This window comes from Vipera ursinii, assembly GCF_947247035.1.
Source record: "Vipera ursinii genome assembly, chromosome: W".
NCBI lineage: Eukaryota > Metazoa > Chordata > Lepidosauria > Squamata > Viperidae > Vipera > Vipera ursinii.
This window is the reverse complement of record NC_139522.1, coordinates 34365139-34390223: the sequence shown is the minus strand read 5'-3', so window position 1 is coordinate 34390223 and position 25085 is coordinate 34365139. Positions and strand designations below refer to the sequence as shown.

Below are 25085 nucleotides of genomic sequence, written 5' to 3'. Positions count from 1 at the left end.
AGCCTTTTGCCATCTTTGCAAAAAGCCTTTGCTGCTGAGAACGGAGCCCTGGATTGACGTGTGCATCGCTCCCAGCCTCTGTTCTCATTGGCAAAGGCCTTTCCTCAAGCACATTTTGCGTGGAGACTGGAAGCCTGAAGTCCTGCGAGATCACACCGCTGAGAAGCTTCCAATCTCAGTGCCCAAAGTGTTTGTAAGCTGGCCAGATGCTTTGAGACAGCGATTTCGCCGACCCAAAGCCTCCCGTCAGCTTGCAAACATTTTGCACAGAGACTGAAAGTTTCTGGGCACCGTGATCTTGTGCAGCAGAGAGGCTGAAGAGGAGACAGCTGGCTAGATCGTCGCAAGGTAAATGACCTGGCATGGTAGGAGGGGGGAAAAAGCAATTGTGAGGAGCATGAGGTATCTCAGTGGGTAGGGGGAGGCCTTGGGTGGTCTGAAGCAGGTGGCCTGTTCCATCACTAGCCTGCTCCCCCCCATGGCCTTCCCCACCCTGAGATATTTCATGTGCACTTAACAAACTATGCATTCAATTAGCGAATGCGTGGGCAAAAGCAGGGAGTGATCGCATTCAAGGTACACCATTCACTCCTACGAATCCTTGAGTTACGAATGGAATGGGCAGGCTCCATTGCATTCGTAATTTGAGGACCTGTATACAAATTTTAGAACATTGAGGATTTAGAAACTGTCTACAGAGGGGATTCTTTAATAATGATGTTCATTGTATTTAAATTGCAAGATATTCCTTTGGGTAGAAAAATTCCAATATATGTTAGAATGTGGTAGTGCTGCACTTATATAATTACTCAAACCTGTAGTATTCCAGTGTTACATCACACATGTAAAATGCCAATCTAATACAGGTAGTCTTCGTTACAACCGTAATGGTCCCTGCCCTTTACGGTCGTAACGTTAATTGAATCACATTAAATGAATGACCCCTATTCCTCCTCTCCCCAATGCATTTGTTAATCGAATGCACGGGTCATTAAGTGTGCATGAGGTGCCTTGGGGTGGGGAAGACCAGGGGGGAGGGGCTAGTGCAGGAACAAGACCACCTGCCTCCAGACACCCAAGGCCTCCCCCCACTGATGGACATATCTCATGCTCCACTTCCCACCCTTTGGGGTCCCCACAGCTGCTTGGGCCTTCTCCCCACCAACCCCCTATAATTGATTGCTCACTTACCTTTCGAAGCTCTGCAGAGCTTAGGGTCACACAGGAGATAAGTGGCTGTCTTCTCAGATGCTACTGAAGCTGTTTTCTTTAGATCTTGTGTTCTTGCACATGCTTCCGTCATCTTTGGAAAAGGCTTTTCATGCAGAGGACAGAGGCCTGCAGGAATGCAAGGTCTATTGCACCCCTGCAGGCTTCTGTCCTCTTTGGAAAAGTGTTTTCCAAAGGACAGAAGCCCTGCAGGGGCGAAATACATCTCACGTCCCTGCAGGCCTTTGTCCTCTGTGTGAAAAGTCTTTTCCAAAGGGGACGGAAGCATGTGTAAGAATACAAGATCTAAAGAAAACAGCTTCACCAGCATCTGAGAAGATGGTTGCTTTTCTGCCACGTGGCCCTGAGCACTGTAGATCTTCAAAAGGTAAATGAGCGACCGGTAACAAGATGGAGAGGAACATGTGGAACCTGGTGGGCTAGCAAAGCAGACCCAGTGCCTGTGTGGACCTGGTTGGGGAAAATGCAGAATAGGCAGGGGGCATGTTGCAGTGTCTCTGCAGTCAGTCGTAAGGGCAAATGATTGCTGTGGTGCTGCAACATTCGTAACTTTGGGACTGGGTCATAAGTACTTGGGGTGGGGTGTTGTAACCTTGATCCATCGCTAAGTGAACTGTCATAACTCAAGGACTACCTGTACTATATTTTAATTCTGTTCAAAGAGAATGGCATCAATCAGACTTTTGAAGGAACAGAAGCTCTTCCCCATAAACATTAAGGGGTAACAAATGCAAGTGGACTATTACATGTAAAGATGTATTGCAAGTTTCCATCAATTTTCAGGAATTCAGTAGAGGCCTTCCTGCTGTCCTTTCCTGAAGGACATAAGATCACTCCTAAAAAACCCCTGCATTTTAGATTGAATTATTTTATGATCATAGCATGTCTTACACAAACTAGCATGGGTTTATTTCTGGATTCTTACTTGTGACTGTGTTATTTGAGGCAGTCAGTGCAGTCAGTGTATTTACATCCCAGAGGAATATCTGTCTGTCCAGCCCAGCAGATGCTACTAGTTCTTTGTCTTTTGCATAGGCCAAAGCTTTCACATAATCCTAAAACAAAACAGAGACATACAGAAATAAGTACCAGGATACAGATGTGGCACCACAAGTATTACTTACTGCATTTTTCTACTTTACCTTATGGGTTCGTAGGGTGGACATGCAAAACCCCTTATGTGCATTCCATACTTTAACAGTAGTATCAGATGAAGCAGATATCACTATAAAAATAAAATGGACCATTTGTCTTGATGACAAGTAACAAGAGAAATTTACCACTACAACACAGAATTACTACTACTGATAACTGCTCAAAAACATATGCAACAGCTAATTAATGGAAGCATGCCTTTGGAACGCTATCTCTGAAATTCAACATCTGATTTTTTTTTTTACCTCAGTGTTGGTAATATCAGGGAAGCACTTCTGTTGTTTCAGAGATTCTTTTTCATTGGGTATTTTATTTGCTGATGCTTTATGCCACTTGGCAACATTATTTTAAAATGTTTTTGCAACTTTATTTTTCTAGTATGTTAACATCACTTGAAAATGGCTTCCATTATGTTTGTGAAGAAGTATATTAAAGATCATATATTAAATGGAATTTTACATGACTGCTATAAATTAAAATGGGGCATATGAATGCAGATTATGCAAATACCAAGCACTGAGATACCTGACCCATGTCATTCTGTTACATCATACAGTATTCAAAAGGTTACTTACAAGTTTTGCCATTGCAACAAAGTACAGTATCATTCACCCAATCTGTATGATGTTCCATTGATGCTATATAGGGGTCTTGCTGGAATTAAAAACAACATTTTGAGTTCTAATCCTGTGTCATAAGAATTCTCTTGAGACTGTTATGACAAGAGGCAGTTCATCTATATTTCAGAACTATGGTATGTTAGCAGTCAGTGCGTCATTTGCCAACAAGTCCAGGATCATTTAATTATTTCAGCTACATATTAATCCAGGAAAATGCAGACTTGTGATTATTTGAACTTTTCCTGCCAAGTGAGATCTTTATTGTCCGTCAGCCCTATGATCCATCTGCACTTTTTCTAGTCCACTCTTTGTGAATGGGCTTGCTAACTACAAAATAACAGAAGATATGATCACATACCATCCATGTAAGAGAATTAATAATTGGGAGCCAAATCTGGCCGAAAAAGGGAGGACAATATTTTGTTTCAATGTAACTTCGGTTGGCATTACTCAGTGGGCTCAGGCTACATTATGATTGAATCATGGTTACCTAACATCCCCAGACTAAAATTTGCCATTCCTTTACTAGACCAGATATCTGAAAATCTGATAAGTCCTTAAACTAAAAAAAAATACTGAAATGTAAGAAAAGGTGTTTGTAACACTTGCAGATACAACCCAAAGCCTATTCTTTAATAATGTAAACAATTTTCACTAGCTGATTTCACTATATGCCTAACAGTGAAAACATATTTGTAAAGTTCATTCCATGCTTAACTTACCTTGTGCTGGTTTACACTCCATATTCTGATGATTGAATCTCGACCTGCAGTAAAAAGTCTGTTCAACGCTGGATCTAGCTGTAGTGCATTTACCCCATTGCGATTGTATTTCTCCACCTCATCTCTAATTACATAAGAAACCTAAAATATTTGACATAAATCGAACAGAAGCATTAAGGAACTATAAGCAGAAGCTTCATTCTGTTCAAGCTATTCATGCTTAACAATACCTCCCTTTCATTAAAAAAATGAATACCTAAACAACTGATATATTATGAATGTACAAAACTCACAAATTCAGGAATGGAATATTGCAGATAATTGTGCTGCCCCACTCACTCACACACACATGTAACTGTGGTTTAGTGTGTTCATTAATATTCCCCAGCAATTCCCTTCACCAAAACTCAGAACTCTCCTAATTAAGTTCAGCCATGAGCAGGCCAGGTTTAGTCCACAGAGCAATGGCCACAAAGCAACTGAAAGTTGCTTCAAACAAAATAACTCCACCAAACTTAAATCAACACACCAGAAAGCTCAGGAGGCAAGAAAAGTCCAGAGTCTACAAGGCACAAATCAATTCCAAACATGGTGGCAATCCAGAGTGAAGCAGGAAACACAACAACCAAAAACATACAGCTAGAAAACAAACACAGCAATGCCTCCATCTGTCTGCTATGATAAACAACCAGCTTTCTGGTGCAGCCCATCAGGACTGGTAGGGCCCTCTCCTCTCAAGTAGTCTGGCTGACCTCAGCTGCTCCTGCCTTTTCTCTGCCCTATGTATTCTCAGATCAAGTGCAGAAGGCAGTTCCTCCTACTCTTTGCTGGCTGGCTGCCACTGCAAATTTTCCCCAGCTGAAGCCTCCAAATCTCTTCCGGCCCTTCAGAGCCATCAATCAATTCAGCTCCTGACGTGCCAGGAATGCACTCATTGTTCACTGAGTTGATTTCTGGGGAGGAGTCTGGAGAGACATCACAATAATTCGGAAATGTTCCATTCCCCTTTGATCATGCTTAATCTTCTTAGCATGGTCCAGCAGGGAAACAAAACAACAAAATGAAATTTGACCATTTTAAGCTGTATTGTTTCAAGCATTCCAGATTGTTCCAAGCACAGAAACTGAAGTTTTGTTTTATAACTTGGCCTTGATTTATATTTTTTTAAACCTATAATAGACAGTACACCAGCAGGAACAATAATTAAGATGCACCTTCCAAGTTGTGCATCTATGATAAATGCCCATGCCAAGTTTATTCTAAATAAAGCCCATGGTGTTTTATCAAGCCCACATGATCCACAGATGGTTTAATGATGGGAGAATCTTCACCTGCTTGAAATAGAACCTCTAAGACAGGGGTCTTCAAACTTGGCAACTTTAAGACTTGTGGACTTCAACACCCAGAATTCCTCAGACCCCTGCTCTAAGAGCTTTCATTGCCCATGTGCATTTTTCTGACCTGAACTTCTCACATTGTAACAGGTGTACAATCTCTGGAAAACAACCCTCTGCAACAAAGAGGAACTGTTCCTACATACTCCATCTTACCCCTCTTTTAATCCATGTTTTCATGCTAATTCCCAAACTATAATTAGCATTCCTTGTTCACAAAGGAATTTTAGTTCACACTGGGCTTTAGAAAACTATCATTTTTTAAAAAAATAAAGAATTCTACAATTACTGGGATGTTTGTCCCATCCCGTCTACATATACAGGCCCCTTGTGTGGGGGGACAGTGTAGTCTTATTACATGACAGCACTGAGTTCATTAACGTCTATAATAACTACAAGAAATATGAGATATTTCACAATTTCACCTGATTTCTTAAATCTAAGACCTGATTGATAAATGTAGCTGTTTTGTTTTGTAGCTATAATTATGAACACAATAGTATATTACATAATATGGAAACAAGCTATTAGATTTCTTTCAGTGTTCTGAGAACAAAATCAGCATGTCAAAAAGTGTCCTCTTGGTCTTGGTGACAGGAACCTAATGGATATGAAAAAGAACTGGAGTAACACATTTTGTCCAATGAACTAGAAACTGAGGGCACTCTCAAATAGGGCATAATACAATGGTGCCCCTTCATGGATTACTGCCTTGACGTGGTGAAGGGGCTTGCATAATTCAATGAAGCTATGAGCTATGCCGTGCAGGGCCACCCAAGACGGAAAGGTCATAGAAGAGAGTTCTGACAAAACGTGATCCACTGGAGAAGGAAATGGCAAACCACTCCAGTATCTTTGCCATGAAAACCCTATGGACAGTACCAAAAGGCAAAACGATATGACGCTGGAAGATGAGCCCCTCAGGTCGGAAGGCATCCAATATGCTACTGGGAAAGAGCAGAGGGCTAGTACTAGTAGCGCCAGAAAGAATGAAGCGACTGGGCCAAAGCCGAAAGGACGCTCAGCTGTGGATATGTCTGGTGGTGAAAGGAAAGTCCGATGCTGTAAAGATTCTTTCTCCATAGGAACCTGGAATGTAAGATCCATGAATCAAGGAAAGCTGGACGTGGTCAAACAAGAGATGACAAGACTAAACATTGACATCTTAGGTATCAGCGAACTAAAATGGACAGGAATGGGTGAATTTAATTCAGATGACCATCAGGTATACTACTGCGGGCAAGAATCCCTCAGAAGAAATGGAGTATCCTTCATAGTCAATAAAAAAGTAGGAAAAGCAATACTGGGATACAACCCTCAAAATGACAGAATGATCTCAGTTCGAATCCAAGGCAAACCATTCAATATCACAGTAGTCCAAGTCTATGCCCCAACCACCGGTGCTGAAGAGGATGAAATTGACCGGTTCTATGAAGCCCTACAGCACCTTATAGAACTAACACCCAAAAATGATGTCCTTATCATCATGGGGGATTGGAATGCTAAAGTAGGAAGCCAAAAGATAACTGGAATAACAGGAAAGTTTGGCCTTGGAGTACAAAATGAAGCAGGGCACAGGCTGATAGAATTTTGTCAAGAGAATACGATGGTCATAGCAAACACTCTTTTCCAACAACCCAAGAGACGGCTCTACACATGGACATCACCAGACGGTCAACACAGAAATCAGATTGACTATATGCTCTGCAGCCAAAGATGGAGAAGCTCTATACAGTCAGTAAAAACAAGAACAGGAGCTCACTGTGGCTCAGACCATGAGCTTCTTGTTGCAAAGTTTAGGCTTAAATTAAAGAAAGTAGGGAAAGCGCTAAGGCCAGAAAGGTATGAATTAAATCATATCCCTGTTCAATATACAGTAGAGGTGACAAATAGATTTAAGGAATTAGATCTGATAGACAGAGTGCCTGAAGAACTATGGACAGAGGTTCGCAACATTGTACAAGAGGTAGCAACCAAAATCATCCCAAAGAAAAAGAAATGCAAGAAAGCAAAATGGCTGTCTGAGGAAGCTTTGCAAATAGCTGAGGAAAGGAGGAAAGCGAAAGGCAAGGGAGAAAAAGAAAGATATGCCCAATTAAATGCAGAATTCCAAAGAATAGCTAGAAGAGGTAAGAATGCCTTCTTAAATGAACAATGCAAAGAAATAGAAGAAAACAATAGAATAGGGAGGACCAGAGATCTTTTCAAGAAAATTGGAGATATGAAAGGAATGTTTCATGCAAAAATGGGCATGATAAAGGACCAAAATGGCAGGGACCTAACAGAGGCAGAAGAGATTAAGAAGAGGTGGCAAAATTACACAGAAGAACTATACAAGAATGAGCTTAACGTCCCTGATAATCACAATGAGGTGGTCACTGACCTCGAGCCAGACATCCTAGAATGTGAAGTGAAGTGGGCCTTAGAAAAGCTGAGCAACAACAAAGCTAGTGGAGGTGACAGTATTCCAGCTGAGCTATTCAAAATCTTAAAAGACGATGCAGTAAAAGTGCTACACTCAATTTGCCAGCAAATTTGGAAAACTCAACAGTGGCCACAGGATTGGAAAAGATCAGTTTACATTCCAATTCCAAAGAAAGGCAGTGCCAAAGAATGTTCAAACTATCGCACCATTGCACTCATTTCTCATGCTAGTAAAGTTATGCTTAAAATTCTACAAGCTAGACTCCAGCAGTATGTGGATCGAGAACTACCAGAAGTACAGGCAGGATTTCGAAGAGGCAGAGGAACTAGAGATCAAATTGCTAACATACGCTGGATCATGGAAAAAGCTAGAGAGTTCCAGAAAAACATCTACTTCTGCTTCATTGACTATGCTAAAGCCTTTGATTGTGTGGATCATAACAAACTCTGGCAAGTCCTTAAAGAGATGGGCATACCAGACCATCTTATTTGTCTCTTGAGAAACCTATATGCGGGCCAAGAAGCAACAGTGAGAACTGGACACAAAACCACTGATTGGTTCAAAATTGGGAAAGGAGTCCGGCAAGGCTGTATACTGTCGCCTTGCCTATTTAACCTATATGCAGAGCACATCATGAGAAAGGCAGGGCTACATGAATCAAAAGGTGGAATTAAGATTGCCGGAAGAAATATCAACAACCTAAGATATGCAGATGATACCACTCTAATGGCAGAAAGTGAAGAAGAACTAAAGAGTCTCTTGTTGCGGGTGAAGAAGGAGAGTGCAAAACTTGGGTTGAAACTAAACATTAAGAAAACCAAGATCATGGCATCTGGCCCTCTCAATTCCTGGCAAATAGATGGGGAAGAAATGGAGGTAGTGACATATTTTATTTTCCTGGGCTCCAAGATCACTGCAGATGGGGACTGTAGCCAAGAAATTAAAAGACGCTTGCTCCTGGGGAGTAAAGCCATGGCAAATCTAGACAGCACACTAAAAAGCAGAGACATCACCCTGTCAACAAAAGTGCGTATAGTCAAGGCTATGGTCTTCCCAGTTGCAATGTATGGCAGTGAAAGCTGGACCATAAGAAAGGCTGAGCACCAAAGAATTGAAGCCTTTGAACTATGGTGCTGGAGAAGACTCCTGCGAGTCCCTTGGACTGCAAGGCGATCAAACCGGTCAGTCCTAGAGGAGATCAACCCTGACTGCTCTTTAGAAGGCCAGATCCTGAAGCTAAAACTCAAATACTTTGGCCACCTAATGAGAAGCAAGGACTCACTGGAGAAGATCCTAATGCTGGGAAAGGTTGAGGACAATAGAAGAAGGGGACGACAGAGAATGAGGTGGCTGGATGGAGTCACTGAAGCAGTAGGCGTGAGCTTAAATGGACTCCAGAAGCTGGTAGAGGACAGGAAGGCCTGGAGGAACATTGTCCATAGGGTCGCGATGGGTCGGACACGACTTCGCAACAACAACAACAATGGTGCAGTTATTATTTCTACACCTATTATTCCTGCAATGTATTGCAGGAATAGTAACTGTAGAAACTAGAAGCAGTTCCTTTCACTTTGTTTTCTGCTCAGACCAGTTTCTTTCTTCAACATATTCTAGACTTATTAGGCTATCCTCACTAGAGTGCATGGGGAGACATTTTTTTAAACAATGTTTGCTGTACTTCTGCAAACCTAGCCATTTCCTCAAGCATGCTGATCACTGATTCTACATCATGAATACTTTAATTTCCACACTGATTAATAGCCCTACTTTTGGCAATATTTCTATTAGCATTCATTCCTCTGGTCATCTAGGCAGAGTGATATAAATAATAAAGATATCCCAATATGGAAAGCTATAATGAAAGAAAAGCCTAAAGCTCCAGAAAAAATGTGAGAATTACCATTATACAGTGGATATAAAAAGTCTACACACTGGTTAAAACGCCAGGTTTGTGAGATGTAAAAAAATCAGATCAAAATAAATTCAGATTTTCCCCCCATCTTTAATATAAACATATAAGCTGTACAATTCAACTGAAAAACCAACCGAAATCTTTTGGGGGGGGGATAAAAAAACTCAGTTGCCTCTGACAGCAAAAGCCATGGTCTGCAAAGAGGTTACAAAGCATCAAAGGGATCTCATTGTTGGAAGGTATCAGCCAGGAGAAGGGTACAAAACAATTTCCAGGCATTGGATATACCATGGAACACAGTGAAGACAGTCATCAACAAGTGGAGAAAGTATGGCACAGCAGTGACATTACCAAAAACTGGATGTCCCTCCAAAATTGATGAAACAACAAAACTGGTCTCAAAGGCAGCCAAGAGGCCTACAGGAACATTTAAAGGAGCTGCAGGAATTTCTGGCAAGTACTGGTTGTGTACTACAGTACATGTGACAACAATCTCCTGTATTCGTATGTCTGGGATGTGGGGTAGAGTGGCAAGATGGAAGCCTTTTCTTACAAAGAAAAACACACAAGCTGGGCTCATTTTGCAAAAACCTACATCAAGTCTGACAAAAGCATGTGGGGAAAAAGTGTTATGGTCTGATGAGACCAAGGTTGAGCTTTTTGGGCATAATTCCAAAAAGTATGGCACAAAAAACACTACACATCACCAAAAGTACACCATACCCACAGTGAAGCTTGGTGGTGACAGCATTATCCTTTGGTGCTGCTTTTCTTCAGCTGGAACTGGGGCTTTAGTTAAGGTGAAGGGAATTAGGAACAGTTCCAAATATCAGTCAGTTTTGGCAGAAAACCTTCAGGCCTATGCTAAAATGCTGAAGATGAAAAGAAATTTCACCTTTCAACACAACCACCCAAAGCATACCTCCAAATCAAAAAAAGAATGGCTTTACCAGAAGAAGATTCAAAGTTTTGGAATGGCCCATCCAGAGCCTGGACCTGAATCCAATTGAAAATCTGTGGGGTGACCTGAAGAGGGCTGTGCACAGGAGATGCCCTTGTAATCTCTCAGATTTGAAGCACTTTTGCAAGGAAGAGTGTGTCAAGTCCCATGGGCTTGCCACTTCAGGGAAGGGAAAAGGAGACAGCCGAGGGAGTCCGCAGTTGGACAGAAAGCTGATGTCATTGCCTGACAACCAGGGAATCCCCCTTTGCCCGAGGCTCCTGGCTGCATGCTGACTGCTCTCTCTCCCACCAAACAGCTGAGGCTCCTGGCTACATGCTGGACTGCTGGAGACAATGCTGGAGGGGGGAAGCGGAGGCCAGCAATGCTGGTTTTAGGGACGGGCGCCAGATGCTGGCTGGTTGGATGGGGGGTGGAGCTAAGGGGATTGCCTGTATATAAGGCACTGGGAGCGTCACTCCCAGTGCTGACTTTATTTGCTGTTATTTGCCATCAATAAACACTGGTCAGAATGTTCCTGCCTAGCCAGCTACCTTGTTGACCATCATTTATCATTTGTGGAACCAGGGCTGGTAAGGACTCTGACAGAAGTCAGCACTGCTTTATTTATTCCTCCCCATTACCCTTGTGCTTCTTTAGGGAATAGCTGAAGGGACACAGGAAGTGGCACCTCTGGGTGACGGAGAAGAGACAGCTGAGGTGGCAGCACCGAGTCCTGCTGAGGGAAATGGAGGTGATGAACCAGTGGCATGGCCCAAAGTGCTTGAGGTTCGACCTGCAGGTCTGGTGAGCAATACCCAGACATCTGCAGGGGTGGCACAAGATGCAGGGGCCTCAGGGGAATAGTGGCACAGTTCAGCTGTTACCGGCTTGGCTACTGGCCCGGGAAAACCACCGGGTGTGGTAGGCCCCATGATGGAGTGGAGAGAGAGGCGTTTGACTGAGGATGACGACGACGATTGGAGTTATTCCATGGCTCCCAGACGATACACACTGGATGCGCAAGAGACTGGTTTGGTGAGGCTGGGGTTCAGGATCCCCCCCTATGGCCAAGGGTGGAGGCGGGATCCAAGACAACTTTGTGGCCACAGATGCCGATACAGCCAACCCAGGCGGGGCCAACCTGGTTCCGATTGGCTAGCCCAAGGTTGAAGGTAGGGGCCAGCCACACTCCTCACACCCCGGTGGCAGGGGCCCCTAACCAGGGCATACAGACAGGACAATCGCAGCCACCATGGGACGGCAGGTCATTGATGGCTCCAGGCAGAGCCCCTACCAGGCAACCAGTCCCAGCTGATGGATCCTTGGCCCGGCGTTCTATACCTGCAATGGATGCGCTGCACGGTCCGGGTTGGCCCTTGGGGGCCATGGGGTCAAGGGATGGCCTGGGGCCCTCCACCGTTGAAGGCGACCTTTGATAGAGACCCGGATCGGTTGGCCATGTTTCTCTGCCAGGTTATTAGCCATGTGCACCAATATGCCTGCTTTTACCCATCCCAGTGGGCATTGATGGTGGCGATAACAGCAGGGCTACAAGGCGAAGCCGCGGAATGGGCAGCAGATCTATATAGCGACCACAGAGAGAGCTGGCTGATGCCGGTTATTTCTGGACAGTCTGCGGTCCCGTTTTGAAGACGTCTGACGCACCCAACGGGCCGAAGGGGAACTGCTGGCGCTGAAGCAGCGGGGCCGGTCCGCAGTCAAGTATGTGCGTGAGTTCCGGAGGGTGGCCGGTAGGCTACAGTCGTAGCCTGAACGTTTCCTGATCCACCACTTCCGGGCTGGTTTGGACCGAGACCTGCGCCAGGCATGTGTCTTCCGAGGCACCCCAAGTCGGCTACAGGACTGGTTTCGTGTGGTGGTGGACCTAGATGCAGGCCTGCGGTAATTCCGGGCAAAGGGGGAGGGTCCACCAGTGTTGCATAAGGCTATGGAGAAAGCAAGGGATGATGGACGAAGGGCCCAGGGTCCTGGGCTGGGTTCCCCTGGGGTCAAACCCCGACCATCGATTAGATGTTTTCGTTGCAACCAGCTGGGACATCGGGTAGCGGAGTGCCATCAACCAGGGGCCCCATGGGAAGTCCAGGGGCACACCCAAGCGGATCCCAGAGAAGCTGCAGGCAGCGCATCAGGCGGAGGGGTCCATCCCTCGAAGGGGTATCTCGGAGGAGGCGACTACTGCCATGCGATACCAACTGGTGGCCCATGACAGCGAGGACGAGGTGACGGAGGATCCGATGGTGAGTGAACCCATACGACCAATTGTCATCCGTTCCATCGGGTCATCTCAGGGATTCAGCTCGGTGTACCACCCCAGTACCAATGGGGCAGCAGAATGGGCCAACACAATGGTGGAGCGATATCTACGGTGCTACGTCTATCAGCAGAACGACTGGGCTGACATGTTACCATTTGCAGAAGTGGCATACAATAATGCAGTGCACAGCAGTACTGGTTTTACCCCCTTCCAGGTTGTACATGGTCTGGACTTCATGCCGATCCCCAAGTGATTGCAGCGGGACCCCTCCCCGTCAACCCCAGGACTGGATAGCCCACATTAGGGGGGTTTTGGGGGACGTGAAGAGGGCCTTAGTACGAGCGGAGGCCGCAAAGGTGCAGGCAGACAAGAAAAGGATGCCCCAAAAACCTTCTCGGGTGGGGGACATGGTATATTTATCAACCAAGTACCTCCGCTTGAGGGTGCCATGCAAAAAGCTGGGACCGAAATACCTACGGCCATTCCAGATCACACAGATCATCAACCCGGTAGCCGTACAGCTACAGCTACCCCGGTTCCTGGGGAAGATACATCCGGTCTTCCATTCCAGCCTGCTGAAATCGGTAGAGGGGACCCCCTTGAGGCCTGTAACAAAAGCCCTGTGGCCCGTTACGGAGGACCATTATGAGGTGCAGGAGATATCGGACTCCTGGCTCCGGCAGGGCCGGTTGCAGTACCTGGTGCAGTGGAAGGGATACCCTGTCAAAGAGGCCTCATGGGTGGGGGAAGCAGACGTTCAGGCTCGTCGACTGGTGAGGAGGTTCCACCGACAGTATCTCAGGAAGCCGGGAGGGGGGGTTGGCTAAACTATCTGCTACAGCGGGCGATTAATCGCATGTGTCTCCTACACGCCAGGGAATCCCCCTATGCCCGGGAATCCCTCCGCCTGACCGCCGAACAGCTGAGGCTCCCGGCTGCATGCTGACTGCTCTCTCTCCGGCCGCTGAACAGCTGAGGCTCCTGGCTGCATGCTGGACTGCTGGAGACAATGCTGGAGGGGGTAGGCGGAGGCCATCAATGCTGGTTTTAGGGACGGGCGCCGGATGCTGGCTGGTTGGATGTGGGGTGGAGCTAAGGGGATTGCCTGTATATAAGGCACTGGGAGCAAGTCACTCCCAGTGCTGAATTTATTTGCTGTTATTTGCCACCAATAAATACTGGTCAGAACATTCCTGCCTAGCTAGCTACCTTGTTGACCATCATTTATCATTTGTGGAACCAGGGCTGGTAAGGACTTTGACAGAGTGGGCAAAGATTCCCAAGGCAAGATGTGCCATGCTGATAGGCTCCTATCCCAAAAGCCTGAATGTTGTCATAAAATCAAAAGGTACTTCAACAAACTTAAAGAGCGTGCACACATATGCAACCATGTTATTGTAAGTTTTTTCCCCTAAAATATTTTTCATTTGAATTGTACAGCTTATAGGTTATATTAAAGGTGGGGGAAAAATAAATGATTTATCTTGGTCTGATTTTTTACATCTCAAAAACCTGGCACTTTAACAGGCGTGTGTAGACTTTTTATATCCACTGTATCCACCACTGTGGGAGCTCTAATCTAGTCTTGACCGCTATTACTGTATATACCCCAATCTGCTGGTTTTTAACCTGCAGCTGTCAGAGGATCCAGATAAACAATACTTATCCAGATGTACTTCTTTTCAAGGAACAGTTATACTCAGTGTTTTTTTTTGTAAAAAAAAAGGGTGCTGGAACTCACACACTCATACAACCCTGCCTTGCCTACCCTTCTATCCAAAAAAGGTGCCGGAACTCCGCTCTGGGTGTTCTATGACAAAAAAAGCCCTGGTTATACTCAAAACTAGCATGAGAAATACACTGAGCTGCAGCAGAAGGCAAGCTATTTTTTACCTTTTATGGGGAGGGAGAAAAGCAACAAGATGATCTTGAGTCACTAGGAAAAGGATGGGGAATTGGAAAAGCTGATAACTGATACTATCAAGTTCTAAGACAATCACTTAAACAGCATTGGGAGTGGTTTAGTATAGTGCAGACATGTCAAACACAAGGCCCGGGGGCCGAATCCGGCCCGCGAAGTGGTTTCACGTGGCCCGTGAAGCCATCTTGGAAACAGTGAGGTAACGGCCCCCACTGCCTTGGCCCCGACCCAGAGACCCTCCTTCTGCCAGACACCCTCAGCTCTGTCCCACTCCTGCCCGGCCCCCATAGGCACCCTTGATGCGAACCATGGAGAGCTGGCCACGTCCACCCAGTAGGCCATATGCACTCTATCCACGCCCACCCAGGCCACACCCACCCGGCCCCCTGAGGGCAACCGCCATGCTGATGGGGCCCTCAATGAAATTGAGTTTGACACCCCTGGTATAGTGCCTGCAGGAGTGGAAAGCTAGTTACTGAGCTTCTAAGCGAGATGGGCAGCATATAAATTTAATAAAGTTGTCACTAATGGCCTGAACAAAATGTGACCAGAGAGAGAAACCTATTCCAAGTTAATCATATCCCTGCCAGATTTTGCTATTTTTCAGCAAAGTTCTCCACTGCAAAAACACATAGTACACTGCAACAAGACTCAGGACTGCAGGTGGAGACACCTTATCAATATTCCACTATCTTCTGTAAGGTAGGCTAAGCTAGAAAGTGTAAGAGCACCAGGTCCCTCACTGAGTTTCACGGCAGAATGGAGATTTCAAGCAAGTCCTTACTTGAAACTTTCCCCCCCCCCATCTCTCATATTAAACCTGTGAAATTATGTATTAATTTGAAATTTAGCCGCCCAACTCCAATGGATTCTAGGCAGTGGTCCACCCAGTTCGGAGGTGAAAGGGCTTCGGAGTTGCTTTAGTTTGTTCGTTTAGTAGTTTGGGGCCAGGGGAAAAAACGCCACTCTTATAGCCTGACAACACGACATGGTAGAAAACCTTACACCTCCAAGCAGCACAAAACGCCGACCCGCTTTCAACCTGACGCCCTCCGGACCTAGGGTGGGGCACGCAGAGCCGAGAGATGATACAAGGCGAGGCTCCACAGATGGAAACGAGGTGAAGAAGGCTGGCTACAATCGGGACCATCCGGCCCTTCGCCCCTTGCTCTTCCCGCCAAACCATCACGCCGCTCGCTCATTCGTCTCCTCACGCAGCGTAACTCGAACATCACGATCTTCACGAGCCTCCCCCGCCATCGCTTCAGTTTCCCTTCTTGACCAAAGACCCCTTTCGCCTCCTTCACCTGCACTTTCCGCCGCCCCGCCGTAGTCTGCCGGTGATGAGCCGCCATCTTACATGTTGACACTCTGTCGTCATGACCGAGAAGCTTAAACCGACCCAGAAGTCCCACCTTTAGAGGCGGGGACTGCTGTGTCTCGTTCTTTAAAACTCAGGCATAGGCGCGCGATCGAGTGGGAAGTGGGTTTTACGTATGATTGTGTTCTGTACGGTTGCTAGAGCAGCGGTTGTTTTAAAAGTGTTTTTCCAAAAGGCAATTGGACTTTCTTGGGCTTTTTTATTTGAAAACGTTTTGCTTCTCATCCAAGAAGCTTCTCAGCTTCTTTTGGAAAAGCACCTTTGGGAGAAGCATGACTAGAGTGACTGAGAATTTCCAGATATATATATAGCAGCCGTTATTATGAAACTGCGCTCGAGTTGTTGTTTTTTTTGTCTCGCGAGATTTGTACGGGGCGTTATCGGCTGCAGCAGGCGGGCGTGCTGCTCCTGGTCAACCCCGCAGTCGTCACAATTACCATAAGCTTATCCCTGTTGCTGGTGCCTTCGGAGAGAGGAGGAGCCACTTTTGATGAACCTCGATCTATCAGCTCATCAGATAGGGCCCGCCTACCTTTACGCCCTTTAGGTGTTCCCTCAACCCATGTTCCCACAAACCTCAACGTTTCACCAGATAAGGTTGTTATGTGTTCCTGGCTACTTTTGTTGTAGAAAGAAGAGACACAAGCTCTTCAGGAAAGGAAAGGTTTATTGCTCAGGTTCAGAAGGCTTAGTAGAGAAAAGAATTCAGACCTGGGTCAATAGAGATGCTCTGAACCAGCCAGGCAGCCTCGTCTCTCCAAAAAAACTCCCTGAGCAACTGCCCGCTGAACTTTTATTCACCTCCTCTTTCTGAATACCAAATACAACATTACATAAACCCCATCAATAACAAAAAAAATAGGATACATAGTGATAATTGGATACATAGTGAGAACTACTCAGGTGCCTATGAGATCATTACAAAAACAAGATACTAAAAGATATATGTGAAAGCTCTATCATAGCGTTTCCCAAACCTCCCACATACCGTCCTGTGCGAACCAGGAGAGTGTGCTCATCACTGTAATTCACGTAGAGGCCAATAAGAAACGTTTGGGAAAGCTGAAGGTTGAGAGGCCAAAAAATGGCCGTTCCCACAGACTTAAACAAAGCAAAGGGTCTGAACCCCAAGGGTCATGAACAGACATATTTATACACCTCTAATTACTAGTTATACATTGTTATACATTGTTCCTTATATGGTTACATCCTGCACATTCTTATCAGACAACAGTTTACAGAAGAAAATTACATGAAGTACCAGTAGTTTCACAGACAGGATATGGCTATCCCAATCAACATCTACCTTAAGGACAAGACTATGTTTGCTTAAACAATTACCTTTGTACACTTCCTCTTTACTTTCCTTCATGACCAGAAGCAATCTCACCTGACCAATAACCAGCCAAGACACAGTGAAGGCCTTTTTGTTTTGTTTATGTGGAAAATAACTGGAAGTAGCGAGGAAGTTTAAAAATAAAAATATATATGCTTTTAGTATTATCATGTAATCATATTTTATATTTTATAATAATCATTTTATAATCAATTGCTTGAGTAGATGCTTTGAGAATATTGGGAAAAATACAGGCCTCAAGTGGAGGGAGGGGGAGAACAGGAGTTACTATGGAGCCCAAATGTGAGTCACTATCTAGGAATTGTTTTTAAGTACCTTCTGGTGCCTGGTACCCCTGGCAGGTGTAGAACATGGGAGACATCTCTCCTCTAGAAACAGGATAGTAGGGGAGGGATCTTATTAGTATAATGTAAGCAAACAGGGGCAGAGATAATGTATTCTGTTTAGGTGCTTCTGATAGATTGTAACCTCCAAAGCCTAAGCCAATGGGGCCATGGGGGAGGGAATGGGGCATCGCGATAGGATGTATAATATGTGATTTTGGAATTTGGGGTGTGGTTCAGTGTTTGGCTACATTGTTTGCCTTCCTGAATCCACCACGCTTTGCAAACAGTTACTTTTTAGACTTTGTTGTGAAGTCTAATAAACTTCTATTTGTAACACAGAGTGAATTTCAATTGGTGACTATTTTTGTGTCTAACATTTATTGCAATAAGTGGAAGAGAAGCTTTCAAAGCTTGGTTCTCTTCAAAGTTCTAACCCAAAATATGGGCTTCTTTATAGAACCCTTGCCCGGCTGCACAACCCTCCTCTTTCCCCATTGGCTGAGGTACTATGAGGTTACACTCTTTCCGTCTGCTTCTTACACATTTCCAGCTAACATATTAAATAATATTCATCTACAATAATGACAAAAAATAGACATTTAAATGGTTATTTTGAACTCTGTAAATATTTATCCCCTTCATGGATTACTGCCTTGTCGTGGCGAAGGGGCTTGCGTAATTCAATGAAGCTATGAGCTATGCCGTGCAGGGCCACCCAAGACGGAAAGGTCATAGCAGAGAGTTCTGACAAAACGTGATCCACTGGAGAAGGAAATGGCAAACCACTCCAGTATCTTTGCCATGAAAACCCTATGGACAGTGTCAAGGTAAAAATCACCTTTGTAGAGGGCGACGGACCGTGCTTCAGAGAATGCATGATGTGCATGCAGGAAGGCAATAAAAACACGACGCATAATCTTACTAAATACCTTTTACTTACAAAAAATATAAAAACTAAATATATAAACTAAATATATAGTATACCGAGAGCTGGCTAGCTACATCCTAACGTAACAGACAGTAACAGCAAAGTGAATAAAACAATAAGGATAAACTCTGGGAACTTTTTCTAGACATGCGCACTAAACAGACTGAAACCATAACATAACTAGTCATATGGGATTCACTATGGTTACCAGATAAGTTAGCACAACAGGTGCAGAGAGAAGGGAAAATGTACAGTTAGAAATGAACTTTTCTGACGAACAAAAAAAAACGTGCAGTGACATTCCCCTTCTTTCGTCAGCAAAGTGAAGACTCAAGTAAGGCACATCTTCTCACGCAGATACTCATGCTGGGCTGTAGGAAGTGGTTTGTTCAGCATATCAGCAATTTGATCACGTGTAGGCACATACTGTAATGTCACAAAACCTTGTTTAACCAGTTGCCTTATGTTTTGATATCGGATGTCAATGTGTCTGGACCTTGAACCTGTAAAACGTGTTTCAGAAATATAAACCACAGATTCATTATCTTCCATCACTGTGATTGGTCGAATCGGATGTGTCCAGATATCTGTGACTAAAGCATCAAACCAGATTAAAGAATTGCATGCATCAGACACACAAGCATACTCAGCTTCTGTAGAGGAACAAGAAACAAAATTCTGTTTACGCACATTCCAGTAAACAGGACATCCATTTAAGAACATCATGTAACCTGATGTACTTTTCCGTGACTTCTTATCACTCGCCCAATCTGAATCTGCATAACAACATAACTCTGCATAGTCAGTATGTGTGGGTTCCAACAACAACTTCATGTCTTTGGTGTGTTTTAGATACCTCAATAACTTTTTAACACATGTCCAATGAAACTGTTTTGTCTTGCCTACGTGTCGTGATAAAAGATTAACACTAAGTGCAATGTCGGGTCTAGTCCAACTACTAATATACAGCAGCGACCCAATGACTGAGCGATATAGTGTTTGATCTTCGAACTCAGGACTTGGTTCATGTGCCAAAATGTGAAAGTCAGTTTGCATGGGTATACTCACAGGCTTAGCGTCCTCCATGTTACAGTGATGTAACAGTTGTTCAATCTTCTCTTCTTGTGTGAGACTAAACCCCTTCTGAGTTTTGGCAATTTGAACACCTAAATAAGTGTTAATACATCCTAAAGACTTCAATGTGAAAAACTTTTGTAAAGCTTTAGCAAAAACCTCACTCATCTGCTTATTTGGACCAATATAAACAATATCATCGACATAAACAAGAATTATCTCATACCTATTACCGGATCTTTTAGTAAACACGCATTCATCTGTTTCAGACTTAATAAAGCCCATTGAATTTAGTTTGTCAGAAAGACATAAGTACCACATTAAACAAGACTGTTTCAGACCATAAAGACTTTTGTGTAGAAACCAGGTATCCCCTTCTTGCTGTCAGAAACCTGGAGGACCTTTGACATAAATTTCTTCATCAAGATCAGCGTGTAGATAAGCCGTTTCAACGTCGAACTGGAAAACTTCCAGGCCAAGGATAGTTGCAGTGGCCAAAGCAATTTTCACACTTTCAGTCCGCACTGTGGGTGAGTATGTATTTGTAAAGTCCTCAGGATAACGTTGAGCAAAACCCTGGGCTACAAGTCTGGCCTTGTACAACGACTCACCATTCGGCTTCTTTTTGATCCTGTAGACCCATCGAGTACCAATAACTTTCTTGTTTGCTGGAGGGCTTGCAGGCGTAAACACTTGGAGTTTCTTTAGACTGTCCATTTCAGCCTGCATTGCCTCAAACCATTTATCTTGTTCTGCTTCAGGAAGATGTTTGATCTGTGTGAACTTCTCAGGTGGAAGTGTAACATTACAAATCAAAGGTAAAGGTGTTTTTGTTACTTGCCACGAATAACGTTTTGGAGGGATTCCCTTTGTGGTCCTCTTGGAACGTCTCGGGCCAACCGTCCATTCTTCATCCGTGTCGTCCTCGTCTTCATCATCGTCGCCAGCAGCAACATCAGCGGCTTGCGAAGACGGAACAGTAGGTTGAGAAGAACTCGTGGAAGGAACATTCTCCTGTGATTCTTGATCATGTTGCGTGGCATCAGCAACATCATCTCTAGGAAAATAAACTCCAGGATCGTTAGAATGAATCCTGGACCAGTCAGCATCTTCCTCAAAAGTAGCAGATTGTGAAACCACAATAACATGATGAGAGTCAATGTATTTGCTCCATTTTGAATTATCATCAATGCCCATAAATCTCATCCTTTTTGCTGCAGGACCCCCTTTCTTTCTTTGGGCTAAAGGAATATTCACCATAGCATAGGAACCAAAAACATGGAGATGTGAGAGATCAGGCTTGTGTCCATACAACATGAAATAAGGGGTCTGATTTATCACACTACTCCAAGTACGGTTGATGATATGGTTAGCATATTTGATAGCTTCACCCCAGTATGGAAGACTGAGGTTAGCATCTTCAAGGAGGCAACGCATCATGGTTTGCAGAACTCCATTTCTGCGTTCTGCCACTCCATTTTCAGCTGGAGTATAAGGAGCAGATGTCTGATGTACTATCCCATTCTCACGCATCCAGTCCTGGAAACGCTGAGACATGAATTCAGCACCGCGATCACTCTGGATTCTGGCAATGTTGACCTCGAATTGGGTATAAACAAGACTAGCAAAGTCTTTAAAGATCTGAAAGGTCTCAGATTTTTCTTTCATAGGATATACATATCCATATCTAGAATAATTATCAACGATTGTCAAGAAATATCTTTTACCACCAAGTGTTGGTGCAAAAGGACCCACTATGTCAGTGTGTACCAAATCAAAAATGCGTGTTGACAGGCGTGTAGCGCGTTTTGGAATTGCTGCTGCCTTGGATTTGGCTTTCTTGCAGACAGCACAGTCCAAGAACACCTTACACCCCTTCAGATCCAAACCTCTTGCAAACTCTGGCATCTTCTTCAGAACACGGAAACTGGCATGACCCAATCTTCTGTGCCACTTATGGATACACCTGGAATGCAAAGGTTTACCCGTTAGTGAATTCTCAACATTAGCATTTTTATTAGGAACCCCAGGCTTGCTGTGAGCAACCTGTGTCTTTTTTGTATTTTTATCATTATTAGGAACCTTTGGAGTAGCAACAGGATCTCTCTCTGGGACGTCTCTCTCTGGGCCTGTGCTTTTTGGAACGTGTATACTTGCCTGCTCTTGCTGCTTAGACTTTGGTTTTAAGTAATAAACACCACCAATCAACATGGTTTCAGCAACAATATCTCCGTCTTTGACTATATAACTTGCTTTTTCAAGATGGTGGACCTGAAAATGAGAAAACCTAGACAAATGACTCTGACTAAGCAAATTACTACTGGCAGACGGAACATAGTAAACATCTGGAATGAGAGCACCGAGCTCTTCAATATAAACAGTTCCTTTTCCCATGACCTGAACAGGATGATTGGAAAAAGAGTAAAGTTCACGAAGTTCAGGTTCAGGCTCGTGCATCTCTGTGTAAAGCTCTTTTCTGTAGGTAACATGTAATGCTGCTCCGCTGTCCAAAGTCCAAAGAAGTCGTCTGTCGTACTCTGGTTGATGCTGCGGATCGTTGGTCACAACCAATGTGACAAGTGGAGCTTGTGGATCACGCTTGGAACCACGACCACGACCTTGTCGTCCGCCTCTACCTCTGCCTCCTCTGGAATCTGTTCCTCTGGGCTGGTATGTGACGGGCTCTGGAACTCGTTGGGGACAATCCCGGGTGGCATGTCCCACACGATTGCAGATGTAGCATCTTGGCATCCTTGGAACGTAGGTCCTTCCACGGAAGGCACGCCTCGCTGAAGCTCTTGATGCAGGTGGTTCCCTTAAATGTGGCGCAGCTTGCATAAGTGCCTCTTCTTTGGCTAAAATCCTGCATACATGATCCACTGTGCGTTGAGCAATAGGCACTTGATTAATCTTGGAAATAGCATCTTTCCACTCATGATTCAAAGAATTGATGATAATGCTGATCATTTGAAAATCATCAATAGGATAGCCTTTTTCACCCAGTTCTTTTCTAATACCTTTCATTTTAGTCAAATGTGCTCCAACATGTTCACCAGATTTTAATCTGGAACCATGGAACTCAGACAAAAGTAAACATGTAGACTCAATTGATGTAGGCCGATAACATGTCTCTAACTGAGTCCAAATATGTTGGGCAGTTGCATCTTGTGAAAACATGAGCTGCAATTCAGGGTCCATTGACATCAATAATGTTGTGCATGCTCTATTATCCAAGTCCCATATGTCAGGAGTCCATGGCTGGGCAGGAGGATTAAACACCATCATGTGAGTACCTTCTCTGCGTAGCAAAAGTCCAACCTCACTGACCCATGCCCTGTAATTCTGTCCTGACTTCTTTAATTTTGAATCACCAGCCAGTGGTACAATGGAAGGTGTTTGATGAGGAATATACAATTGAGGTACTGGCTGTGCAGGTTGTGCAATCCGACCATAACCTGCAGGGGGCACCAGTGGCGTCTGTGCCTGTGCCTGGACATGCGGCAGTTGCATTGAAGCTGCCGGTAGTCTTGGTGCTGGCTGTGACTGTCTTTGAGCTGCTATTCTACCCTGGCCAGCAGGAGGCGCTGGCGCTAGGGCTGGTGCATTAGCATAACCTGCAGATGACACTGGCCTTCGCATATAAGAACCCGGTGGCAATTGCATGTGGGTTAAATATGGCTGTGCTCTGCCAGGTAGAGGGGCTTGCATAGAAGCAATATTAACAGGAGAAGCAATAGTAACAGGAATCCTAGCACCATCAGGGGCTGGAGCCTCAGATAACGGCAGAAATCTTGTATCTCTGAGCAAAGACTCCTCCATAGACAATTGCGAGAGTGAGAGCTCCAATTCATGTCTTAATGCAGCTTCACCAGTAGATGGTGCTATAACATTTGCTTCAGGCATCACTGTGGCTCTGTATGGCCTTTGGGACAGCCCATAATCATGTGACATAGGAGCCTCCGGTTCCCATTCGTCTTGCATGACACTCAATGATGGGCGTGACTTTGGCTTTGGGGAAGAAGGAGGCAATATGGCTTCTCCTTGTGGGTGTGGCAATATGGCCGGTTCATGCTCATAATTCCTCTCATATTGCTGAACCATTGACACATATTTCTTTGCCTGCTGCAAACGCCTTTCAAAAACCCCAATTTGTTCACAGTAGCCTTGCATAGCCCTATCTCGCATAGTTTGCTTGGGGCTTGAAGGAGCAGAAGGAATTTTCTTCGGCTGAACTTTAAGTTTCGCTCCAAGCCTTTGAAATTCATCTTGAGCCCCTGGAGTGTGAACATTTCCAAAAGCAGCTGCCAGGGAGCTTGGAAAAGTAGAAAAAGGAGTGACTGACCTTGCATCGTCGACAGGAGCAGGTGCGTCTTCTCCAAGGCGTGTGGCCGAAGCTATCGGAGTTCTTAAAGCTGAAGGGAGCTGCCCCACAGAAAGACTCCTTTTCAGCCGTGGCTTCCTTCCTGACATGTTTCAGCAGTTTATCACCGCTGCCTCACTAGCACTAACTAACTGATAACAGCCGCAGAAACATGCATCCCCAAAAAACATAAATCAAACCATCCTCTGCTACCAAAATGTCAAGGTAAAAATCACCTTTGTAGAGGGCGACGGACCGTGCTTCAGAGAATGCATGATGTGCATGCAGGAAGGCAATAAAAACACGACACATAATCTTACTAAATACCTTTTACTTACAAAAAATATAAAAACTAAATATATAAACTAAATATATAGTATACCGAGAGCTGGCTAGCTACATCCTAACGTAACAGACAGTAACAGCAAAGTGAATAAAACAATAAGGATAAACTCTGGGAACTTTTTCTAGACATGCGCACTAAACAGACTGAAACCATAACATAACTAGTCATATGGGATTCACTATGGTTACCAGATAAGTTAGCACAACAGGTGCAGAGAGCAGGGGAAAATGTACAGTTAGAAATGAACTTTTCTGACGAACAAAAAAAAAGTGCAGTGACAGACAGTACCAAAAGGCAAAATGATATGACGCTGGAAGATGAGCCCCTCAAGTCGGAAGGCGTCCAATATGCTACTGGGGAAGAGCAGAGGGCTAGTACTAGTAGCGCCAGAAAGAATGAAGCGACTGGGCCAAAGCCGAAAGGACGCTCAGCTGTGGATATGTCTGGTGGTGAAAGGAAAGTCCGATGCTGTAAAGATTTTTTCTCCATAGGAACCTGGAATGTAAGATCCATGAATCAAGGAAAGCTGGACGTGGTCAAACAAGAGATGACAAGACTAAACATCGGCATCTTAGGTATCAGCGAACTAAAATGGACAGGAATGGGTGAATTTAATTCAGATGACCATCAGGTATACTACTGTGGGCAAGAATCCCTCAGAAGAAATGGAGTAGCCTTCATAGTCAATAAAAAAATAGGAAAAGCAATACTGGGAT

The 25085-nt window shown here is 44.6% G+C and overlaps 1 protein-coding gene across 7 annotated transcripts in view; it reads right to left on the bottom strand.

Moving 5' to 3' along the window:
• The window catches only part of LOC310648257 (WD repeat-containing protein 48-like), a gene marked incomplete at its 5' end in the record, with an annotated part of 66347 nt that extends 50371 nt beyond the window's left edge, over positions 1 to 15976 (bottom strand). For 6 of the 7 annotated variants that reach the window (XR_014494043.1, XR_014494044.1, XR_014494045.1 and 3 more), the window contains 5 exons: positions 2156 to 2285; positions 2373 to 2455; positions 2961 to 3039; positions 3728 to 3868; positions 15905 to 15952. Coding sequence is in view for 4 of the 7 variants with exons in the window: in XM_083376005.1 (XP_083232131.1) it covers positions 2156 to 2285; positions 2373 to 2455; positions 2961 to 3039; positions 3728 to 3868; positions 15905 to 15952 (481 nt within the window). Of the gene's footprint in view, positions 1 to 2155; positions 2286 to 2372; positions 2456 to 2960; positions 3040 to 3727; positions 3869 to 15904 lie in introns of all 7 variants that reach the window. The other variant, XM_083376006.1, reaches the window with a different exon arrangement.
• Positions 15977 to 25085: the final 9109 nt, after the last annotated feature.